The sequence below is a fragment of the Microcebus murinus genome, chromosome 1, assembly GCF_040939455.1.
Source record: "Microcebus murinus isolate Inina chromosome 1, M.murinus_Inina_mat1.0, whole genome shotgun sequence".
NCBI classification, from domain to species: Eukaryota; Metazoa; Chordata; class Mammalia; order Primates; family Cheirogaleidae; genus Microcebus; species Microcebus murinus.
The window spans coordinates 121,930,686-121,952,099 of record NC_134104.1 but is presented as its reverse complement, the minus strand read 5'-3'; the positions used below and the strand labels follow the sequence as shown (position 1 = coordinate 121,952,099).

The following is a 21,414-nucleotide window of genomic DNA, read 5'->3' as shown; positions in this document are numbered from 1 at the left end:
GCCTACTGTTAACCTACTGCTGACCAGAAGACTTATTGATAACTCTTATTGATAAGAGTCTTATTGATAAGACTCTTGATTAACACATATTCTGTATGTTACATACATTATAGACTATATTTGTATGATAAAATAAACTAGAGAAAAGAAAATATTATTAAGAAAATCATAACGAAGAGAAAATATATTCACTGTTCATTAAGTGCAAGTGGATAATCATGAGGGTCTTCATCCTCATCATCTTCATGTCTGAGGAGGAAGAGGAGGGGTTGGTCTTGCTGTCTCAGAGGTGGCAGAGGCAGAAGAGGTAAAGGAGCTGGAAGGGGAGACAGGACAGGCAGGCACACTTGGTGTAACTTCTATGGAAAAAAATCCACTCATAGGTGGACGCATGTAGTTCAACCCATGTTGTTCAAAAGTCGACTGTACATATACAGTCACATGCTGTTTAACAACTAGGATAAGTTCTGAGAAAGGCAAGGCAAATGACTCTATGATGTCATTAGAACATCACAGAGTGTATGACGGTACAGACTACCACATACCTAGGCTGCACGGCACAGCCTACTTGCTCCCAGGCTACAAACCTGCACAGCATGTTTCTGCAGTAAATACTGTAGGCAGCTATAACACAATGTTAAACATTTGTGTACCTAAACATATCCAAACATAGATAAGGTACTATAAAAATATGGTATAAAACACAGAAAATAAACGGAGCTTGCAGGACTAGAAGTTGCTCTGGGAGAGCCCATGAGTGCACACTACTGCAGACTTTATAAACATCATATACTTGGGCTACACTAAATTCATTTTAAAATATTTTTTCTTTCTTCAATAATAAATTAACCTTAGCTTACTAAAAGTTTTTTACTTTATGAACTTTTTAATTTGTTTTAATTTTTGACCCTCTTGTAATAACACTTAGCTTAAAACACAAACATTATACAGCTGTACCAAAAATATTTTCTTTCAGCCAGGCACAGTGGCTCACGTCTGTAATACTAGCACTCTGGGAGGCCAAGGCAGGCGGATGGTTTGAACTCAGGAGTTCAAGACCAGCCTGAGCAAGAGGGAGACCCCGTATCTACTAAAAACAATAGAAAGAAATTAACTGGACAACTAAAAATATACCTAGAAAAAATTAGCCAGACATAGTGGTACATGCCTGTAATCCTAGCTATTTGGGAGGCTGAGGCAGGAGGATTGCTTGAGTCTAGTCATTTGTGAGGTTGCTGTGAGCTAGGCTGATACCTAGCACTCTAGCTCGGGCAACAGAATGAGACTGTCTCAAAAAAAAATTCCTTTCTTCATATCCTTATTCACTTATTTTTATTTTATTGTTTTTTGAGACAGAGTCTCCTTACTCTGTCACCCAAGCTGGAGTGCAGTGACTCGATTCACAGCTCACTTCAGCCCCAAACACTGGGCTCAAGTGATCCTTCTATCTCAGCCTCCTGTAGCTACTATAGGCTACAAGTGCATGCTACCATGCTTGGCTTATACCCTTATTCTATACGCTTTTTTTGTTGGTTTTTTTTTTTTTTTTTTTTGAGACAGAGTCTCACTTTATTGCCCGGGCTAGAGTGAGCTTTTTTCTTTTAAATTTTTTTTTTTTTTTTTACTTTTTAAGCTTGTTTATTAAAAACTAAGGCACAAGCACACACACTAGGCTAGGTCTACACAGGGTCAGGATCATCAATATCACTGTCTTCTGCCTCCACATCTTGTCCCCCTGGAAGGCCTTCAAGGGCAGTAACACACACAGGAGTCTCCTGTCATCTCCTATGAGAACAGTGCCTTCTTCTGGAATACCTCCTGAAGGACCTGGATCAGGCTGTTTTACAGTTAACTTGTTCTGAATACGTGGAAGGAGTACACTCTAAAACAATGATAAAAAGTCTAGCATAGTAAATACTAGGTGACAGGAATTTTTCAGCTCCATTATAATTTTATGGGACCACCTTCATATCTGTGGTCCCTTATTGACAAAAACACTGCTATGTAATGCATGACAGTATATACACTGTGAAATGATTACCTCAATCAAGCTGATTAACATATTCATCACCTCACATAGTTAGTTACCTTCGTGTGTGCATGTGTGTGTGATGAGAATATTTAATGTAGGATCTACTCTGCCAGACACAGAAAGACAAATACTATATGATCTTAATTATAGTGGAAATTTAAAAAGTGGAATTCATAGAAACAGAGTAAAAGGTAATTACCAGGGTCAGAGGCAGGGGAAATGGAAAAAATGTTCATCAAAGGATATAAACTTGTAGTTATGAGTAAGCTCTGGGGACCTACTGCATAGCATGGTGACTCTAGTTAATAATAATACACCCTACACCTGAAATTTCCAAAGACCCAGCCTATGCTCCAGTCTTGGCCTCAGCCCTTCCCTCCTACAGAGCCCCATGAGCTCTCAGGACACTGTAAACCACCCCTGCCCAACCCACACAAGGAACTTCCAAGAGAGTACACACCTGATTTGAATTTTCCTCTACTCCCCAGCCAAAGCAGACCCTCAAGGGCACTGGGGACAATCCTTCCCCACCTAATACAGCCAAATCTGCTGTGAGGACTAATGGCTTTGGGAATACTGCCCACAGGGAGCATCCCACTCCCTGATCCTAAGAAGCGCTGGAGTCAAGAGTCAAACCCAGCTTCAAAGTCAGAGAAGAACTGGGTGCACTGGCATGGAGGGAGAGGCTGTGCTATTATATTTGGCATGTGACTGCTTTGTACAAAGAGTTCTTCTCATTTAATTGCCTGAGTAAACCATCTCTATTTTTCCCAAAAAGGATTACTGATGACTCATGAAAATAAGATTTGAAAATATAATTGTTTAAAATATCAGAACATAAGTAGCTATATATCAATAAAAATGTTGAATAGCCTCCCAATTCCTTTGAATACCCCTACTACATTTGGGGAGGTCCAAAACCATCCTTCTCCATGTAGGAGCCTCCCTTACAGCTATCTTGTAAGCACATGACTTAGGTTCTCCCATCAGATGCTCAAACAAGACTCCACCAGATTCACATGATACAAATCTGGTGAGATGGAGAATTCCCTCTGGATTCTGCATTCAGGGGAAGCCATGAGGTGGGATTCAGCATTATTGCCTGTGAGTAACCAGCATGGAACTGTGTTTCCCCTAGACCAGTCCTGTAAGACTCTCACTGCCTGGTCTCTGACCCTCCCAGGAACTCTGTAAACTACTTAATCATTCTTCTAATACAGTCACTGTCTGCTCAAATCAGTTGAATAGTGAGACTAGATCTCCTTTGTTTGCAACTACAAATTCTGAGAGAGATATAAGGCAAAGGTTAGGTAAGCTAAAAAGAGAAAGCTGGAGCAGAAAGTTTATTTATAGAAATATATCTCAAAACATCTTTCCCAGTTATTGAAGTCAGATTAAGAAATTTCCTAAGCTCCCTGGAAGCCAAAGGAAAAAAAAGGAAGCATGACCAAATTGTAAGATTCACAGTGTTCATGAGATAAAAGCATACCAATTGTTAACAATGAGCTTTTAAAAAAATTATTTATATATTTATTTTTTTTTTATTTCGGCATATTATGGGGGTACAGATTTTAAGGTTTCAATAAATGCCCATTTCCCCCCTCCCTCCACAAGTCTGAGTCTCCATCATGACCATCCCCCAGATGGTGCACATCTCACTCATTATGTATGTATATACCCGCCCCCTCCCCCCTCCCACCTGCCCAATACCCTATTACTGTAGTACCTATGTGAGCACTTAGGTGCTGTTCAGTTAATACCAATTTGCTGGTGAGTATATGTGGTGCTTGTTTTTCCATTCTTGGGAAACTTCACTTAATAGTATATATATTTATTTAATACTGAGCTTTTTTTTTTTTTTTTTATTTTTTATTTTTTTTTCTTTTTTATTACCACCGCCCCTCCCACCCGCCCCCTCCTCCCACCCCCTGCCACCACCCCACCTTCCCTCCCTCCCCCACCCCTCCCCCTCCCACCCCCCGCCCAATACTGAGCTTTTTTTATGAGTTAAGCAGCAGAAGGTTCTCAAAAAGAGTCTGGAATGCAGAAATTGTGTTGCCACTTAAAGAGCAAGTTTCCACATTCATATAATCAGCCGGATGGATATCACTGATGAAAATCATTGCTGATAACCAGACCACACAGCACTGCCCGTCTAAGTCAACCTTCCCGGTCAGGGCTCAGACCTGTGTCCCCCTGCAAACAAATGAATATGTGAAAGATCAAGGTCTCAAGACTTTAGCTTCTGGTCAAGAGGCAGTAACAGGGACCAGATTTACCCTCTCACCTGAAACAACCAAAAAAACAGACAAAATACATGAAATGACAATTTTCAAGACCCTGGACATCAGGCAGTGATGACCCCTGAGACATGAAACTAATGAGGCGACTCCACAGATTACTTCCTTGAGAAAATTTCAGGCCACAGCACAGGAAATGCAGACCCAGGTAGAACCTAGTGGACTTCCCAGGCTGAGAAGATGGAGCTGAGAGTCCAGAGAAAACAAAGCAGCTGGAGTTCACACAACAGAACACCAGAGAGGAGGGAGATGCACACAGAGAGAAATGTGGAGATCTGCAAAGGGTCTTTCTCAAATCTTCAGCCGAGCAGTGATCAACAAATGTGTATGAGGAAACGACCTGCAGCTGGGGAAAGACCACACTTTGCTTGGTATCCACACAGGGCTGGAGACAGCGCCTGTTTCCACCAGCCACAGTGGAGACCCTCATCACTCATGGGACACTGGGGAGAGAGCTCAGAGGGCTGTGCCTCACGGTGGGCAATGATAGCCATACACTGAGCACTGCTCTGGTCCCAGCTCACAAATATTTAATATAAATAAATAGAATATTTACAGGAATACAAAAACTATCTGCATACAACATGGCAGAAATCACAATGGCATCCAATAAAAAAAATTATCTGGTGTGCAAAAAAGCAAGAAAATAAATCCATAAAACAATCAATGGAAACCAACTCCAACAGACAAAGATGTGAGAATTAGCAGATAAAGACACTAAGAAAAAGTTGTAACTCTATTCCGTATGTTCAAGAAGTTAAATAGAGATGTGGAATATATTTTTAAAAGAAACAAATCAGGCCGGGCGCGGTGGCTCACGCCTGTAATCCTAGCTCTTGGGAGGCCGAGGCGGGCGGATTGCTCAAGGTCAGGAGTTCAAAACCAGCCTGAGCAAGAGCGAGACCCCGTCTCTACTATAAATAGAAAGAAATTAATTGGCCAACTGATATATATATATAAAAAAAAATAATTAGCCGGGCATGGTGGCTCATGCCTGTAGTCCCAGCTACTCGGGAGGCTGAGGCAGAAGGATCGCTCGAGCCCAGGAGTTTGAGGTTGCTGTGAGCTAGGCTGACGCCACGGCACTCACTCTAGCCTGGACAACAAAGTGAGACTCTGTCTCAAAAAAAAAAAAAAAAAAAAAAAAAAGAAACAAATCAAACTTCCACAAGTGACAACTACAATGTCTGAGATGATTAGACAGACTAGACGTTGCAGAAAAAAAATAGATCAATGAATGTGAAGACAGTGATAAAAACAATCTAAAATGAAAGACAGTGAAAAATAAATAAATAATTGGAACACCAGTGACCTGTAGGATAAAGTCAAGTGGCCTAAAATGTGTAATTGGAGTCTTTGAAAGATGAAGGGGGAGGCAATGACAGAAAAAATATTTGAAGAAATAATGGCTGAAAATACTCGAAATTTGAAGAAAATTATAAACCCACAGATCCACAAAAAATTCAATGAACCCCAATCACAGGAAACGTAAAGGAAACTACATGAAAGCACATCATAATCAAATTGCATAGAGCCAGTGATAAAATCACAGAAGTAGTCAGAGAAAAAAGATACACTATGTAGAGAGAAATAAAGATAAAGAGGACAGCAGATTTCTCCTGAGGAACAATGTACACGAGAAGACAATGGAGCAATATCTGTAAGGCACTAAAAGAAAAAACCTGTTAACCTAGAATTCTTTTTCGTCTTTTTTATACTCATTTTTAAATTTTGTTTCTTAAAATTTCTTTCTTTTTTCCTTTTTGCTTCTCTAACCTACTTCAGAGAAAGACTGCTAACCCAGAATTCTATATCCAGGCACAAAGATCTTTCAAAAAGAAAGGTGAAATAAAGACTTTTTCAAACATACAAAAGCTGACAGAATTCAGCAGCAGCAGGGCCTCCCAATAAGAAATGTTAAAATCCTTCAGGAGTAAGTGAAATGCTACCAAGTAGAAATGTGGATCTACACAAAGGAATGATGAACTCTTCAGTTACCCCAGTGTCTTAGCTGTGAGGACTCATCGTCAACAATACCTTCTTCAGGGTTTCTTGAAAACCACCTGAGCTCTGACCCCACAGCGCATGTGGGCTGCAGAGCTCCTCTCAACCATGGTCAGCCCACCCACAGTTGAATTGTCTCTGCCTCACTGGGTCTTCCCAAACATTCTTGGCACCTTCAAAAAGGTGTAGGGTTGTTCCTCCAGGACCCAAGAACAGCACCAGCACCAGCTAGCTTTGAGTGCTAGCCATCCTGTTCCCACAGCTCAGAGAACAGGAGCCCACGTCCTGTCTACAGCACACACAGTGACCCTCTGCCACAGCTTCCCTGGCGAGCTAGACTGGATGGGCAGAAGGTACCCCCACTTCAACTGGTTTGGGGCTCAGGCCCAACTCTGCCAATCACACCCATGTGTGTGAGCAGTTGCACAGGCACTGTGAAGAATTAATTCATAGTGAGTATATGTATGTTGTAGAGAAGGAGGAAGCCAAATTCTCACTACTAGCTGACCTTTCCACAAGGCTGGTGTTAATGCAATTCAGTAGCTTATTTAACTGATAGGAAGTCTTGGCCCATCCAACCAATGCAGACTTTGGCAAAGTAATGTACATGCTCACCCCTTTCTTCCCAAGGCTAAGTGCTGGTGGTGTTGATGTTAAAAGCCTCAGTAATAGGGACAGAGGGCTGGGGTAGTGAGAATGGGAGTGCACAGTGTTGACAGCACAGCTTGCATCTCCCAGGTTGTCAGCTGAGGTCAGTCAGAGCAGTCAGTGGGCCTGCGCCAAGAAAAGACCCATGGACTCACAACCTCCATCCACGGGGCACAGCCGTGGCCTGGCCATGAGACTACACATGCTCAGCAGGTAGAAGGAAGCCTCCAGACTACAGGCTGTATAGGCAGGGCATCATCATAGTTGCCCACCCACCCGCTTCTCAGAGGAAGCCCTGGGCTGGGCGGTGGTGGTGCTGGCTGGCGAACCTGGAGGCCCTATGGTCTCCATTAGCATAGGAAGCAGTCCCAGCACTTCTGCAGGCCACAGCTTCTCTTCCTGTCCTTGCATACAACCTCACGCAGCCTGCTCACTGCTGCTCACCTTGCTGCTTTGCCAAGGAGGAGAGGGGCCCATGCCCAGCCCCCGACCCTCTAGAGCCAGCTAGTAAGAGGAGCACAAGGATAGTGAACTTCCAGACCTAACTATTTAGTCAACAGAAAGAACCCTCCTCCTGCCCTCTGGAAAGATTCAATGTCACCTGCTCAGGATTCATTTGGGAAGAGGGACAGCCTTTCCAGTGAGGTTCAGAGATGAGGACCATTGACTGTGGGGGTGGAAAATGCACTCTAGATCCCAAGAACCCTGGGACTGGGAGTGGGTACAGGACCACCTGGAAGGCAGGAAGGAACACTGCATGTCCAGCCCCTGTGGATCAAAGACAACTGCTGGTCAGGTATTGGAAAGGCCAAAGGGCCAGGCCAGGGGAGGGAGCAAGGGGAACTGGCTCAATGTCCAGGTCTGTCCCCTGGTATTGGATGCCATGGCACGAGGACAAGGAGATGGTGGCCAGGCTTACCCTGTCCCTATGCTGCAAGCTCTAGGTCCCTAAGGAGCCCTTCTCAAAAGCAGCACCCCAGATGGTGTGAGCTATAGAGGACTCTGGAGCTGATCTTGTCAGGAGGAATATGAGAGCAGAGAAGAGGGGCCAAATTCCCAGGATCACATAGCACCAAGGTCATGGCCAGATGCTATCTCTTTCAGTGCATAGCCAAGAGCTCGATCTCAGAGGCTGCTCTTCTTAACTCCTGCCACTGATCTGAGCCCACAAGAATACCGACAGACCCCTGCCTCATGAAGCCCCAATGGAAATATGCAACACGGGAAGTGCCAAGGAGCAGCAGTGAGTAAACCACACTAAGGCCCAGAACCCTGGCTTCTATAAGGATCACGGATAAGAGTGGCCGCAGAACACCAAGTCATGGCAAGAAGGGCCTAATGGTCCAGACCTGCATGTGACAGAGGAAAAATCTGAGGCCTAGAAGGATTTTTGCAGGAGGGTTTGTTCAGGGCCACACGAAGAAAGAAAAGAAAGGAAGAACAATAGCAGGTAAGAACCAGGGCCTGACCCCCAGTGGGGACTTCTCAGGTTGGACCTGGCCAGCCACTTAGCCTGGGGCAGGTCACAGCCCCTCCTGGAAACTCCAACTCCTTGTCTGCAAAATGGGGGCATCTCTAAGGTGCCTCCTCCCTCTAAAATCTTCACCCCATCTGTATTTGTTTAACAATACTACCAATTTAGTGGCTTAACACAACACACATTTATCATCTCACAGTTTCCGTGGGTCAGGAGGATGAGAACAACTGCACTGGGTCCCCTGCTCAGGGGCTCGGAAGGCTGTCATCAAGATATCAGCTGGGCTCCAATTCTTTCTGGAACTCAGGGTCCTCTTCCGAGGTTATGTGGTTGCTGACAGAATTTGGTCCCTTAATATTTAATAGCTGCAGGACTGAGGTCCCATTTTCTTGCGGTCTGCCTGCCAGGGACTGCTCTGATTTCCTAGAGGCCACCCACAGTCCCTTGCCGTGGCCCTCTCCCAGCATGGCAACCTACTTCAAGGCCAGCAAGAGGAGTCTCCTAAAGAAACACGATCACGGGAGTGACTGCCACACAACGTAACCTAAGTGAAGGAGTAGCACCCCGTCACCTTTGCCATACTATATTGGCTAGAAGCAAGTCCCAAGCTCCATCTGCACTCACGGTAGGGACCTAAGCAAGGGTGTGACTCACCTGGGGTCACCTTAGGCTATATCTGCCACACTATCTCACAGCCACAGTTTCTTTCCTAAGAGATGCCACCATTACTCCTCACTCATCCTCTGCCTTCCCTCCTAGAGTGGAGAACTGATCACCTGGAACAAAACCTCCCAGGTCCCTGTCTTAAGACTGGGCCTTTCCCTACTGGCCTGGGCAGAGGCTATAGGTGGGCAGGGGCTGACCCTGCCATGTCTACTTCATGAGAATTTGCCGCTGCCCCATCCAGTTCTCCCACATCACACCCTGCCCCCCCCCACCAGGCTGAGGTGGAGGGACGAGCAGGCACTGCTGTCCAGACCACAGCTCCAGCTAAGAGTGGCCCTTTGGCTACATGACCAAAGCAAGAGAGAAGCTGAGGTCTTCTGGCCCAGAATCTGGGTTCTGCCCTCTTCCAATGCAGGTGGGAGGGAACCAGGGTCCGTGGGCTGGCTGGGCATCTTTTCAGGCCTCCAGTTCACATGCTAATCTGGGTAGCAGCCTGCAGTGTTTGGGCTGAATGCTGGGGAGGGAAGAGGGTACTTAATGAATCAGAATCAGGAGTTTCCAGATCCTGGTGTTACAAGGATCTGTTAATATCCTAAAAATAATTTGGGAGTGGTTTCTCCCTAAAAAGAAACACTTCTTGAAGGTGTGCTCTCTACTGAGAGAAGAGCAGAAGAAAACAAAGATCTCCTGGCCCCAAATATCTCCCGACTCTGCACAGCATAGACAGTCTGGCCCAAATATCTCCCGACTCTCTGCACAGCAGAGACAGTCTGGGAACTGCAGGGTCACAGTGGGGTAGAGCCAGCAGCTCTATGGGGAGGGAGAGACAAACTCGGTCTGCTCTTCAAAACCAGCGCTGGCAGCCCCAGGCAGTGAGCTGAAGAACACACTCCTTCAACTCCCTAGGCAAGGTAAGAGCCCTTCTCTCACTCTTCCTGCTCTGCTCACCCCGCCCTCCACACAAATACGGAATTGGTCATATCATCTGTGCCTAGCTCCATGGGAAGCTGCAGCCTTTAATTTGATTTGGTCAGAACCCTAGGCTGGACAGCACCCCTCCTAGTGCTCAGGCCCCCCTGGCTCCCAAGGCCCTTGTATGAGGCCACAAGCCCTGTGACAGTGGCGTGCCCAGGTCTGTCTGTGTGGTGGGAGGCAGAGCATCTGTGTGCATCTCCCTCCTCTGTCTCAGCACTTTTGGGGTCTCTCTTCCCCCCACACCTCTTGTTTCCCCTGTTGGTCCTTCCTAGCCCTGCCCCTCTTTGGGCAGTGGAAATAAACAAGAAACATATGTTCTAAATGCCTCCCTCACTCTGTTCCCTCCATGCGGTGATCACTCTCCACTCATCGACAGGGTCAGGACAGAACATTTTTTCTTCCTCTCTCAGAATCAGCACAACTGCCCCCAAAGGGCAGGGTTGTCCTTAACTCCAGGGCTGTCTCTGGTGTGCAGGCCACAGTGCAGCTCTCCAATCCTGAACCAGGGTTGGGGGCAATGGGGAAAACAGAGGGCACTGGAACGGGTCAAAGCTGGACCAAGCAGCTCAGGGCCTACTTCCCGGCCGGATTTTTTCTCTGGGCCAGCAACTCCAGGCAGGAAGATACCTCTGCCGAGAGCTGAGAGGGCAGCTCACCTCATGCACTTTCTCCTAACAGACAATTAATCTGGCATTGCTCAAAGGGGCCAAGGTGGTAACTGAAAGATACCACAGTCACTCTTGATGTTAACTAGGGTTATCTCCACCCACCAGCTACACTGGCAAAGGAATACCCAGCTGGTGCTCAGTAGCCTCCAAACGGCACTGCCTGTGCAGAAGACAGGGAGAGCAGGGAGCCAAGGTCACCAGGCCTTGGGAGGGTGTGGGTTCAGACCTTGAGAGCAGCTTGTGAGCTGACCCATGGGCAAAGGCCTGCACCAACTAACCTGGACAGGCTGCCCTCCCTGGGTTAGGGGTGGGATCAAAATGGCAGTCGTGCCTCCACTCTGTCTCCCTGGATTGGGTTTCCGTCTCTGAGGCTTGGAAGTGACCACTCCCCTACACAATGCTGCTCTCCTCAGGGCCTCCGGAGCTTGCTGGGGAGATGAAAGTCAGCAGAGAAGAGTAAGGGAAGCCACCCAAGCAAGCAAAGGAAGGGAGTGTCCACTGGAAGAGGAGTCCAGTGAGGGAGGGAGTGATAGGAGGCCACACAAGAGGGCCAGGGGGGCCCACACAGCCAGTAACAGAGAAGGGGGGAGGGGAGGGCTCATAGAGCCAATGACAGAGGACAGGGGTGGGGGGGCTCACACAGGCAATGATAGAGGACTGGGGAGGCTCACACAGCCAATGATCAGCTTTTCTTTATATGCCACATCCTGCCTGAGCAGGTGGCAGAGGCGGAGAGTCTGGAAGGGCTGCCAGCAGTCCTGCAGAACACCCTTGGAGGATCACAGAAGTCAGGGGACCCAGGACACTGGAGAGTTAGGATGGACAGAAGAGCTTAAGGTAGGTGATTTTGGTACATCTGAGTACAGTTTGGCCTTGCAGAGGACAAAAGTTCCTCCCCTACAATACTTCATTATTCCTGAGGCCTCGTCTACAGGTAAAGAATCAAGAAAATATACATCTCCAGTGGAACCCAGCTTCAGCGCCAAAAGGAAGCTTACGCTTACACGCCCTCTCGATACATTCCAGCCTCTGAATGTTCCTGGCCTGACCTAGTTCAGCCACCTGGATCTCCTGCCTCCAATCAGACCACACTCTGCCTTCACCTTCTAATCCACGAGCATGCCCCTCTGGGTCACAACCACCCCCCTCGAGGGCCTGACCCTACTGACTTTTCCAGGCTCAACCTCTTCCCCCACACTCTCCTCACCTGTGCAAGGATCCAGCCACCTTGAACCATACCTGATTCCCTGGAAGCCCCAAGCCCTTCACTGCCTGGACACAGCTGGGCCCTCTGCCCCGGGCCCCTCCCCTTGTCTGCTAGTAAATTCCTATTCACTGTGCAAAACATCCTCTGGGAAGCCTTCCCTGACTCCCCCAAGCAGACCCTGCCCACAGTCTTGCTTGTGTACATAATATTCACATTAACACCGGCTCAGATTTGTTGCCTGCTTACCTTGGGCCAAGTACTGCTCTGAACATGCCTGAAGGCATACAATCACAACACATAAAACCCCTGCCCCTGCAGTCCATCTGGGCTGTGTTCCTTCGGGGAAGTAACAGAGCTGTGAAGATGAGGTGCTCTTCCTATGAGCAGTTTCGGCAGCCCTGGAGGGGTAGGCAGAGTGAGTCTGTCCCTCTTCCTGCCAGCCTGCCTCTGAGCAGGCATGGGCAGTGGGGGATAATGCCAGCCAGGGAGCCAGAGACCTGGGCACTCTGCCCAGCTCAGCAGTGACTGCTTGTGGGTCCTGCCATCTGTGTCCAAGCCTTCACCTCTGAAAGCTCACACTTTCTTTATCTACAAAATGGGATAAACAGCTCTTTCTGTTGGATCGTGAGGATGTGAACCCTGCAGCTCACTATACAGAAATCAATGATTCCCAAAACCTTGCACCTGACTTCTCTTTCCCTCATCATCTACAAGGAGGGAAGGGGAGCGGGTTACTGTCACTATTTCACTAACAAAATTACCTATCACTTGAGCTTCTATCATGTGCCATGTACTGATGTGTTTGATCGTTGTGGAACTCTAACAAGGTAATGATCACCTTACTGGAAAATGAGCACAGGTGGTCTCACTGTACCCTAATACCATCCAGGGAACAGGGGGTGGGCTGAGATGGAAGCCCAGGATGCAGGAGGACCGATGTGATGACAGGGTGGGAGTAGGAGCTGGGGCCAGGTCTCTAAGCCCTGCTTAGTCTGCTGGGGACACCGCATACCCCTCTCCGCCCCAGCCCTTGCCCTGCTCTCCCTGCTTACCTGGCCTACCTGGCTGCAGAAGGAAGTACTTTGGGCTAGAGCGCCTGGGAGGTGTCACCTGCCCTGCTGTTCTCATCACAGGTTGTCTCTGTGTGGAAGAAACACCTCCCAGCAGCAGGAAGTGCAGGAAAGCCCCTTCCCTGTTGCCTGGCAACCAGAGCCAAGCACAACCTCAGGACAGGAGAGCCAGAGTGTCCTGGGGGCACAGCAGGCAGGACCACAGTGGGGCCAGGAATGCCTCCCAGGAGAGGAGGTAGCAGGCTAGAAAGGACCCTGCACGTGGGACCCCAGGAGCTCTGAAGGAAACAGCAGAGCCCCTGACCCCACACCCTTTCCCCGCAGCCCCTCTGGCCAGCAGCCTGCTTGTCTCCAGGCTGGGAGTGGTACTGGCTTGGCATCATACTTGCAACTGGAACTGAATTATACAATCAGAGTTAGAACTCTGTTGGCCCAGGGGGTCACCAAGTCCAGCAGCCTTAAGGAGACACATGGAGAAAGCCAGAGATGGCTGGGCTTGTCTGGCATACAGCCAGCTGGTGGCAGAATCAGGGTCTCCAGGGCCTGATATCTCCAGGCCTAGAGCGGGGATGTGGCCAGAAGGGTTACCCCCCTCCCCAACCTCCAGGTGGGAACCAGCCATTTAGCTTGACTGGTTCTCCCCTCGGCAGTCATGAGTTCTCAGCTAGAACCTGGGTGACGGTGCTCGCTCCTCCATGGCAGTGGGCTGGGGGCTGACTTGGACAGGATTCAGCTGCCACCATACAACTCCCTTCAACTTCCTTCAAACCACCCCAATATGCAGTTTGTTCCATGTAAGAACACGGGAGCGCGCTGTTCAAGGCCAACCCACTGGACTCCCCACAGAGTCCCTGCTTCCTCCCAAAGCACCTAGTGCCCTCCTCCCTGCAGGGTCCCGACACCCCTCGCCAGCACAGAACCATGCAGGGATCTGCGAGATCCTCTCCAGCAAGAGCTTGGCACAAACATTCCCTGAGGGTCGTCTAGGGCAGACCTCATGTCTGTCAGACCTCAGTGTTCTTCTGTCCCCTCCTCCCCAGTCCTGGGCCTTCCTTTGAGGCAGGAAGCCCAGCAGTTCGTTTTGTCCCTCACAGCGACCTGGTTCTGAATTCTAACTCTGCCACACTAACAGCGAGTGGTTGGGCAAGGCCAGCTCTCCAAGCCTCTGCCTGGTGGCCAGGAACACGGAGATGATCCTGCAGCCATCACAGTGGGGCTGGGAGGACACAAAGCACCCGCCCACCCATGTGAAGCCTCAGGCGTGGGAGGTATTCAATAAATGCCATCTGAGGTTAACTGAAGGAAGGACATAGGCAGCTGTTCTTTTTATACATTTCCTAACCTTGGCTTTAAAGGCTCTATTCTGCCCTCAGGGGCAAGGTATGATCTGCTTCCTCCAGGACGTGGGCCTGTCCCTAGGATATGTCAGCCCCTGGGGACAGGTAGAACATAGCCCAGAACACGTGGTCCAGTCACCTGGGCTCCCACTGGCCTGGTTACCAAGAGATCAGAATAAATAAGTTTTTCTACTAAAAATAAATCTATCGTTTCTACTAAAATGATAAAGTATTCACAGCAGTCAAGATTTATTTTTTAAAAAGATTTTAGTTTAGGGCAAAAATTATGTGAATGATGAAAAAAAAATTTGAAATCTTAAACCCAAATACATAGATAGTAAAGAGCCTCCTTAGGAGTTGTGAACCTTCATCTTTTTCTCCCCTTGTTCCAGGAAACAAAGACTAGCCTGCCATCCCGAGTCCCCTGGGGCTTCAAGTCCCCAGGTCCTGCCTGGAGCCCCATTCCCCCACCCCCAGCCTGTCTTTTTGGCCCTAACAAAAGCTGCCCGTCTCAGGGCGTGTCTGGTATTTCTCCCTGGCAACCTCCACCAGAGCTTCCCCCAGCTTCTCTTCTCCACGGTGAGAGATGGAAAAGGATGACAGACAGCAGTCTGCCCAGTAGTCCACCCCTGATGTTTATGAGTTTTGCTGTTTTACCTAACCTTCTCTCACCTTTCTCCATGGTTCTGCCCAGCAACTTCCCTCAATTATTTACACCGAGACCAGACAGCCCTGCACATTCAATGGTTCATTCATTAAACAGGGGTGAGAAGGACAGGGAGACTCTGCAGTCTGCATGGGACACAGATGGTGCCACCCTCGGGCCTGCCCCGGGCAAGTCTGCAATGTCCGGGGCAACACCTACAAGAATAAATATTCATGGCCTCATTTTAGGGATATAGTGAGGAACAAACGGACAATGAGGTTATTTTGTTCTATTTTAATGTGATTAATTATAATTTGGGGGCTGCAAATGATAATAATAATCAGATCATGCAAAAGATGGTAATTACTATTGCATCTGCACAGCCAGAACATATTCCAACAGTTTCTTTTTTCTCTGCTAGCAAGTTCTCTTGTTATCTACCATCAGAACTGAAAATGCCACTTTCCTCTTATACCAAGTGCAGGTTAATTCTCATCTTGGAGTCTATCTGACTCTCTCTCACTAACACTCACCTTTAAACAGAAAAGCAAAGGTTCTGGGTCTATACCCAACATCCACGAAGGGCCCCTCTCATCCCCTCTCATGCCAGCTGCTGAGGAAGGGAGAAGAATTGGGAAGAGAGAAAACAAGAACAAGACACTGAGGCACAAAGCACCTTGGGTCTGGTGCACCCCTTCCTACCTCTGGTGGCCTGGCTACTTTCCTGTATTTCTTCAGGGATTGTGGGGGTAACCCAAGAACTTCTGGTTCTTTGAGATGAACTGCAAGTCCAGCATGACCCAGGCTAAATGATCCAATCCTCTGCTTCTTAGGTGTTGCTGGCAAAAATCTGCCTTAATTAAACAGCAGGTGTCAGGACAAGGAAAGCCTTTTTCAAAGCCACTTCGACGCCCTTCACTTTTAAGCTACCTATGGGCCAACAGCAAATCTCACACAGCCAAGATAATCTCACCATTTTCAAATCAAGATATTTAATAAGCACATGTAGGTGGGGAGGGGTAAAATGGTGACTAAGACATAGTCCTCTGAAGGTACTTAAAATTCAGTTACAGTTTTTGTATCTAAAAAAGTTAATGAACATTTAAAAATCCTTAGTTAACAGAGACAACAGAAAAGAGGTCATGGGGCAGCATGTGATTGTGTTTAAGAAATGCTCAGAAAGAAACAAAGCTATGCCAGGGTGCCAGGCCAGGTGGGCTTCTGTGGAGCTGGGCACTGAAGAGCAAGGGGGTCTGGGAGTTGGTGGGGAGGAGGAAGCTTCGAGGAGGGGCTGCAGGCATAACCACCAGGCCAGCAAAGGGCTCCTTGTAGGAGGACAGGTGCTGGGTGCTGTGGCCAGTGGGAGTGCAGGGGGCAGACTGGGCCAGGCTGTGGGCAGAGGAAAAAGTTTTCCAGGCAGTGGGGGCTACTGAACACTCCTTATCCCTTAACTGGAGAGGAATGGGATGAAAGTGCAGGGACAGCCCCTACTCAGCACCAGCAAACCAGACACTGAGAGTCACCCTTGTCCTCCTGCAGCTCCACCCCACACACTTCCCACACAGCAGGGAAGAAGAACAGACTAGGTTCTCTGGAGACGGTGGGCTCCTTCCAGGACCTACTCCCTGCACGCAGCCCAAAGATTAGTTGTTGCCTGTTGCCCATAGAGGCATCTCCTCTGCAACCTAAGAAGCCACCTCTAACACCAGCCCCCAAAGGCAGGTTAGATGCCCCTGAGAAAGGCTCTGACAGCTGTTGTTCCTCCCTTGTCATGGCTCTCATAGGCCTTTACTGTAATTATATCCACAAATGTCTGTGCTCCCAGTGGACTATAGGATCCATGAGGGCAGGGATATACTAAAAAAGTAAATGAATAAATAAACAGATGATGGAGGGAGGAAGGGAGGGAGAAAAAGGGGGGTAGGAAGGGATGAATGAACAAATAACTAAACAACCAAAGGGCAGCTGCCCGCAGGGTCACTGCATTGCACAGCTAGCTCTGGGGGATGCTATTCGGATCATGTTCAATGTGGACAGCACCTCCTGCAGCACAATTGCTAGGGGTAGGGCAGGGAGGTGGTTGGTCAGAGGGAGAAAGTTGGCCTGCTGGCCTCAACCAATGAAAACAGACCTTTCTTTGTGTCCAATCAATCTTCCTGTATCTACTGGAGGAGTCTCAGAGAAGGGGAGATCAGAAAAAGCCAGAGTGTAGCAGACACATCCCTGACCCTCCCTTCCCACCACACATACTGAGATGTGCTGAGTGAAGCCTCAAAGCCCACAGGATGCCATTAGAGCTTGGGAGGAAGACATGTGTCCTGCAGGCCCATTCTCCTTCCTCAGACACCTGCTCCTGCCTATCTTCTCTGGATGTCATCAAAGGTCCCAGTTGGGACTGGTGTATGACACCCACATGTTCCCCAATTCACACAAGGGCATGCCCGGTAGGCTGAGAGAGCCATCTGGCACTAGCAGGGTTACACAGCCTCCCTGCCACAAGGAAATCCCTCACTCTGGGTCCACAGCACCCTCCCCATAATTGCACCATGCCAGGCTGATACTGTTGGCCAGCCTATATTCCACAGGGACAGTAGTCATTCTGCTTCCAGGAGGGGGTGGTCTCCCATCAGCAGGAGGTATTCTCTCTAGAGTGCCTCCTCAAGGGCTTCCCATTCAAATCAGTTACCTGGTATCTTTGAAGGCCTGATGCCCACCTGGGATTACCTGTCCCAGGATGTGCTCTTCACCCTGCTCCATGCATGCCACTCTTCTTTGGAATCCAGCTGCCCTTGCCCACTGACCCAAAGAGATGCCATCACTATGCCAGACACGCAAACAAGAGAAAGCCACATCCCTACACTCCTTCTCCTAACCCCTCTCAGCTCATACAGACAAGCCTATGCTGCTCCAGAAGGCTCTGCCAAGCTCAGGTGGCCCAAGCCCCCATGTATGAAAGGTAATGGACCTCTGAGGTCATACAGGAAGAGAGAGCCAAGGTGGGAGTGAGGGTCAGGCCTCAGGGTGCTCCCTCTACCACACAGGCTGCAGCGGAGGCTGGTACCACCAGATGCAAAACTGCGTGCAGGCAAGGTAGAAGAAGTGGCTCTGGTGGCAATTCCCCATCCCACCAGGCTTAGAGATGCACAGGCCTCCTATCTAACTCTAGGACCTCATAAACTTCGTAAATCCTAAGGTAAACAACCCAATAGCCATACCACAAAATGGAAAGAGGTTTTTCAGGGCCTTAGCGCTCCCTGCCAGTAGGGACCAGGGTGGCCAGGAGCCAGTCTCACTGATGGCAGTGCCTCTCTAATTTCCAAGGGCCCACAACCCTGCCCCTGACCAACTAGCCTAGCATTCCTACCTTACCAGGTCACCAGACCCAGCCATAAGCCTGGCCAGACAGTGGCAACCATCACCCCCTCTCAGGGAGGCTCCCCAATTCTTGGCTTCCTCAATTCAAGGTCATCTTGTTTCCCAATGACATGCTAGTGAAAAACAGTGGACTGGGAACAGGAGGTGTGGACTGCAGCCCTGGAAGGGGACTCTGGGCAAGGCCTCCCCTTTGCCTGGGGCTCAGATTTCCCATCCCAATGGAAGGTAGGTGGGGGTCATTTCTTAGGCTTCAGCTCTTGCTTCTGTGATTTTAGGAGCAAAGGGGGTTTGCAGGGCTCAGCAGGGACCTCAGTTCATCAGGGATTCTGAGGGAGCCCAGAGTTTTCACTCAAACTCACTAGAGATATTTTCCTTATCAAATCCCTGGCCCTTTCTGTAGCTTCTTCAGATCTGGAATAAACAAATGTTTGTTGAGAAGCTATGGGGGTCCAGGCACTTTGAGAGACACTAGGGAAACATGAAGGAATAAGAGAACTGTCTTTAAGCAACCGTTTTTCAGTGACAGAAAGTGAGTCACAAAGAGGCCTCCAATTTTGCTGAAGGCAACAGAGCTAATAATTCAACTCCCAGACTGCCTGATCCCTATAGGTTCTCTCCTAGGGCTCCAGGCCAGGTAAGATCAGCACTGGGTTGTGAAGACCACCAAAATCCCTTCCAGACACAGAGAAGAGTCAGCTTATTACATTTGTAAAATGGGGATGTAATAATAACAGAAAATCGGAGTCTAGAATACAGGCTGGCTGGCTGAGTCGATCTTGTTCTGAAATGCTCAGCATGCCCCCAAACCCATCCCCATGTTTGGGCCTGGCCACCACCCTCTATCCATCGCAGGTGATGAGCACGAGCAAACAAGAGCCGGCCACATGACCGCCATAGCCCTCGTGTACACGCATCACGGTAGCACTATTCCTGGCCTACCAGGTTCCCCCACAGTTGCCTTTCTCTAGACCCTCCTTGTCAGACAGGCACCACCCCAGGTGAACAGGACTGGCCTGCAGAGCCAGAGCTGGGGGTCCTGCCCCCCAGGGATGCCTTCTCCCAGAACAGAGCTGACCAGGGCCCAGCTTGTCTCCCTGCAGCCCCCTGTGTGAGGCCTCTGGAGGGATGCTCTGAAAGCCACTCTTTGCTACAGGTGGCAGAGGGGGCCCAGCTCTTCGATCTGGGTGTCAGAGACGTTTTCCTGGGGAGGCTTCAGAGCAGCAAAGAAGCTGTTCCTCTCCCCCTCCCTTAGCTCTGGCCAGCTGCCACAGTGACCTGCCCTCCACCAAGAAGGGCGGTGCGCTGGGAGGTGGGGGTGGGAAGAATCCGCCCATGCTCTCAAGAGGGGTGCTGGGAAGCCAGGCAGGGCGTGTCGCCGGGGCCTTTCTCTGCCCAGAGCCAGGCTTCACAGCCTCTTGGTGTAAGGTGCCCCTGTACCATCCCCCAAATCGCCTCGAATTAGGATGCTCCTCACTGCCATTCCCCAGACCCCTGAACACCAAGAAGGCTAACGTGCTCTGGCGAAGGACAGCGGGTCTAGAACCTTCTGCGCCCAGTGGGAAGTAAGCCAGGGGAGGTAGGCGTCCTGTTTCCCCACAGCCTGCTCCACTCTTCCTGCACTGCTCTTTCGAGAAAGAGACAGGTGTCGGTCTTTAACCCCCGGCGGCCGTCTGTTCCAGGGCCTGGATGTGCCCTTTCTCATGGTTCTTGGCAGTGTCCGTAGGGAACCCCTCCAGAGCAGCGGGGTGGGGGGAGGCCAGACCCCAATCCCACCTCGTTCTTCCAAGAGGGGCGCCCGTCGTTCCCCCACCCCCGCCTGCACCCAGCCACCTGCGCGGTCGCCCGCAGCCGGTGCCGCAGTGCGAGCTAGCCAGCGAGCCCGGCGCCTTCACGCCTCAGCCGGCCCGCGGAGCGAGCCGCCGCCCTCCGGCCTCCCTGCCGCGCCGCACCTGCACCCGCACCGCTGCCCCCCACCCAGATCCCACCCTCATCCCCACTCCTGGCGCCAGCGCCTCCACCGTCCTTACCCTTGGCCCCTCCCCAGCCCGGCCCCGCCCGAGCCGGCCCCGCCCTCCTCATCCCCATCCCTCTCCTCCACACGGGCACGGAGGGGCCTTTCCGAGCCGGGGCCGGGGGTCCCAATGGGGTGGGCGATTGGGCGGCGGGGGCTGACTCGGCGCCAAGCCAAGAGAAAAAGCCAGGTACTTACCGCTCTGCTCCCCCAGGAACACCAACTTGAATTTTCTCAGTGGATTCCCAAAATCTCCCCCTGCGGACATGATGCTGGCAGCCGGGGCCGGGAGAGAAGGAGGAGGAAGAAGCGAAGGAGCAGGGAGGGAGAGGAGGAGGGCGAGGGGAGGCGGCCGGCGGTGCGGGAGCCGGAGGGGGAAGGGCTGGCTGCGCGCGTCCCTGACTCCCCAGCTGCGTCCCGGCCCCGGCCTGCGGCTGCGTGTCCAGCAGCAGCGGAGGAGGAGGAGGAGGCGGAGGAAGGCTGGGGCTGGGCTGCAGCGGGCGGCGCCGGCTGCGGAGCGAGGGGCGCGCTCTGGACGCCCGAGGCGCGGCGCTGGCAGCGAGGCGCTGGCGGAGCGGGGCGCAGGGACCGCGCGCGGGGCGGAGGAGCGCTCTCCAGAGCCGCGCCAGTCGGCCCCCTCCCGCCTCCGTCCTCCGCCGGCGCCTGCGCTCTGCGCGCTCCCCAGCCTCTGATGTCATGCGGGGCCCGCGGTGCTGCGGGGCTGGGGGGCGTCCGCCCGCCCACCCCGAGCCCACACCCGGGCAGGAGGGAACCGCCGCGCTGTGCCTCTGAGAGCCTCCGGGATCGGACCGTCTCTCGCTGCCCCGCTGTGTCTCTCTTCCCCACTCGACCCCTATTTTGAACCCAGAAAAATGACGCGAAATTGTCAGGGGACATTTATTTCTGGTCTTTTAGACCTAGATGCCAGTCGTTTCCTCCACCTCCACCTTTCCTCCGCCGATGCACAGTGCAGTAGTCCGACGGGGCGGAAAGGGAGG

General features: G+C 50.5%; 1 protein-coding gene across 1 annotated transcript in view; it reads right to left on the bottom strand.

The window, feature by feature from the left end:
* RAB6B (RAB6B, member RAS oncogene family) overlaps positions 1–20,923 on the bottom strand; it is a 66,755-nt gene extending 45,832 nt beyond the window's left edge. The window contains exon 1 of the mRNA XM_012766837.3: positions 20,615–20,923. Coding sequence (XP_012622291.1) covers positions 20,615–20,684 — 70 coding nt within the window. The 5' untranslated portion in view covers positions 20,685–20,923. The remainder of the gene's footprint in view (positions 1–20,614) is intronic.
* Between the last annotated feature and the right edge of the window lie 491 nt (positions 20,924–21,414).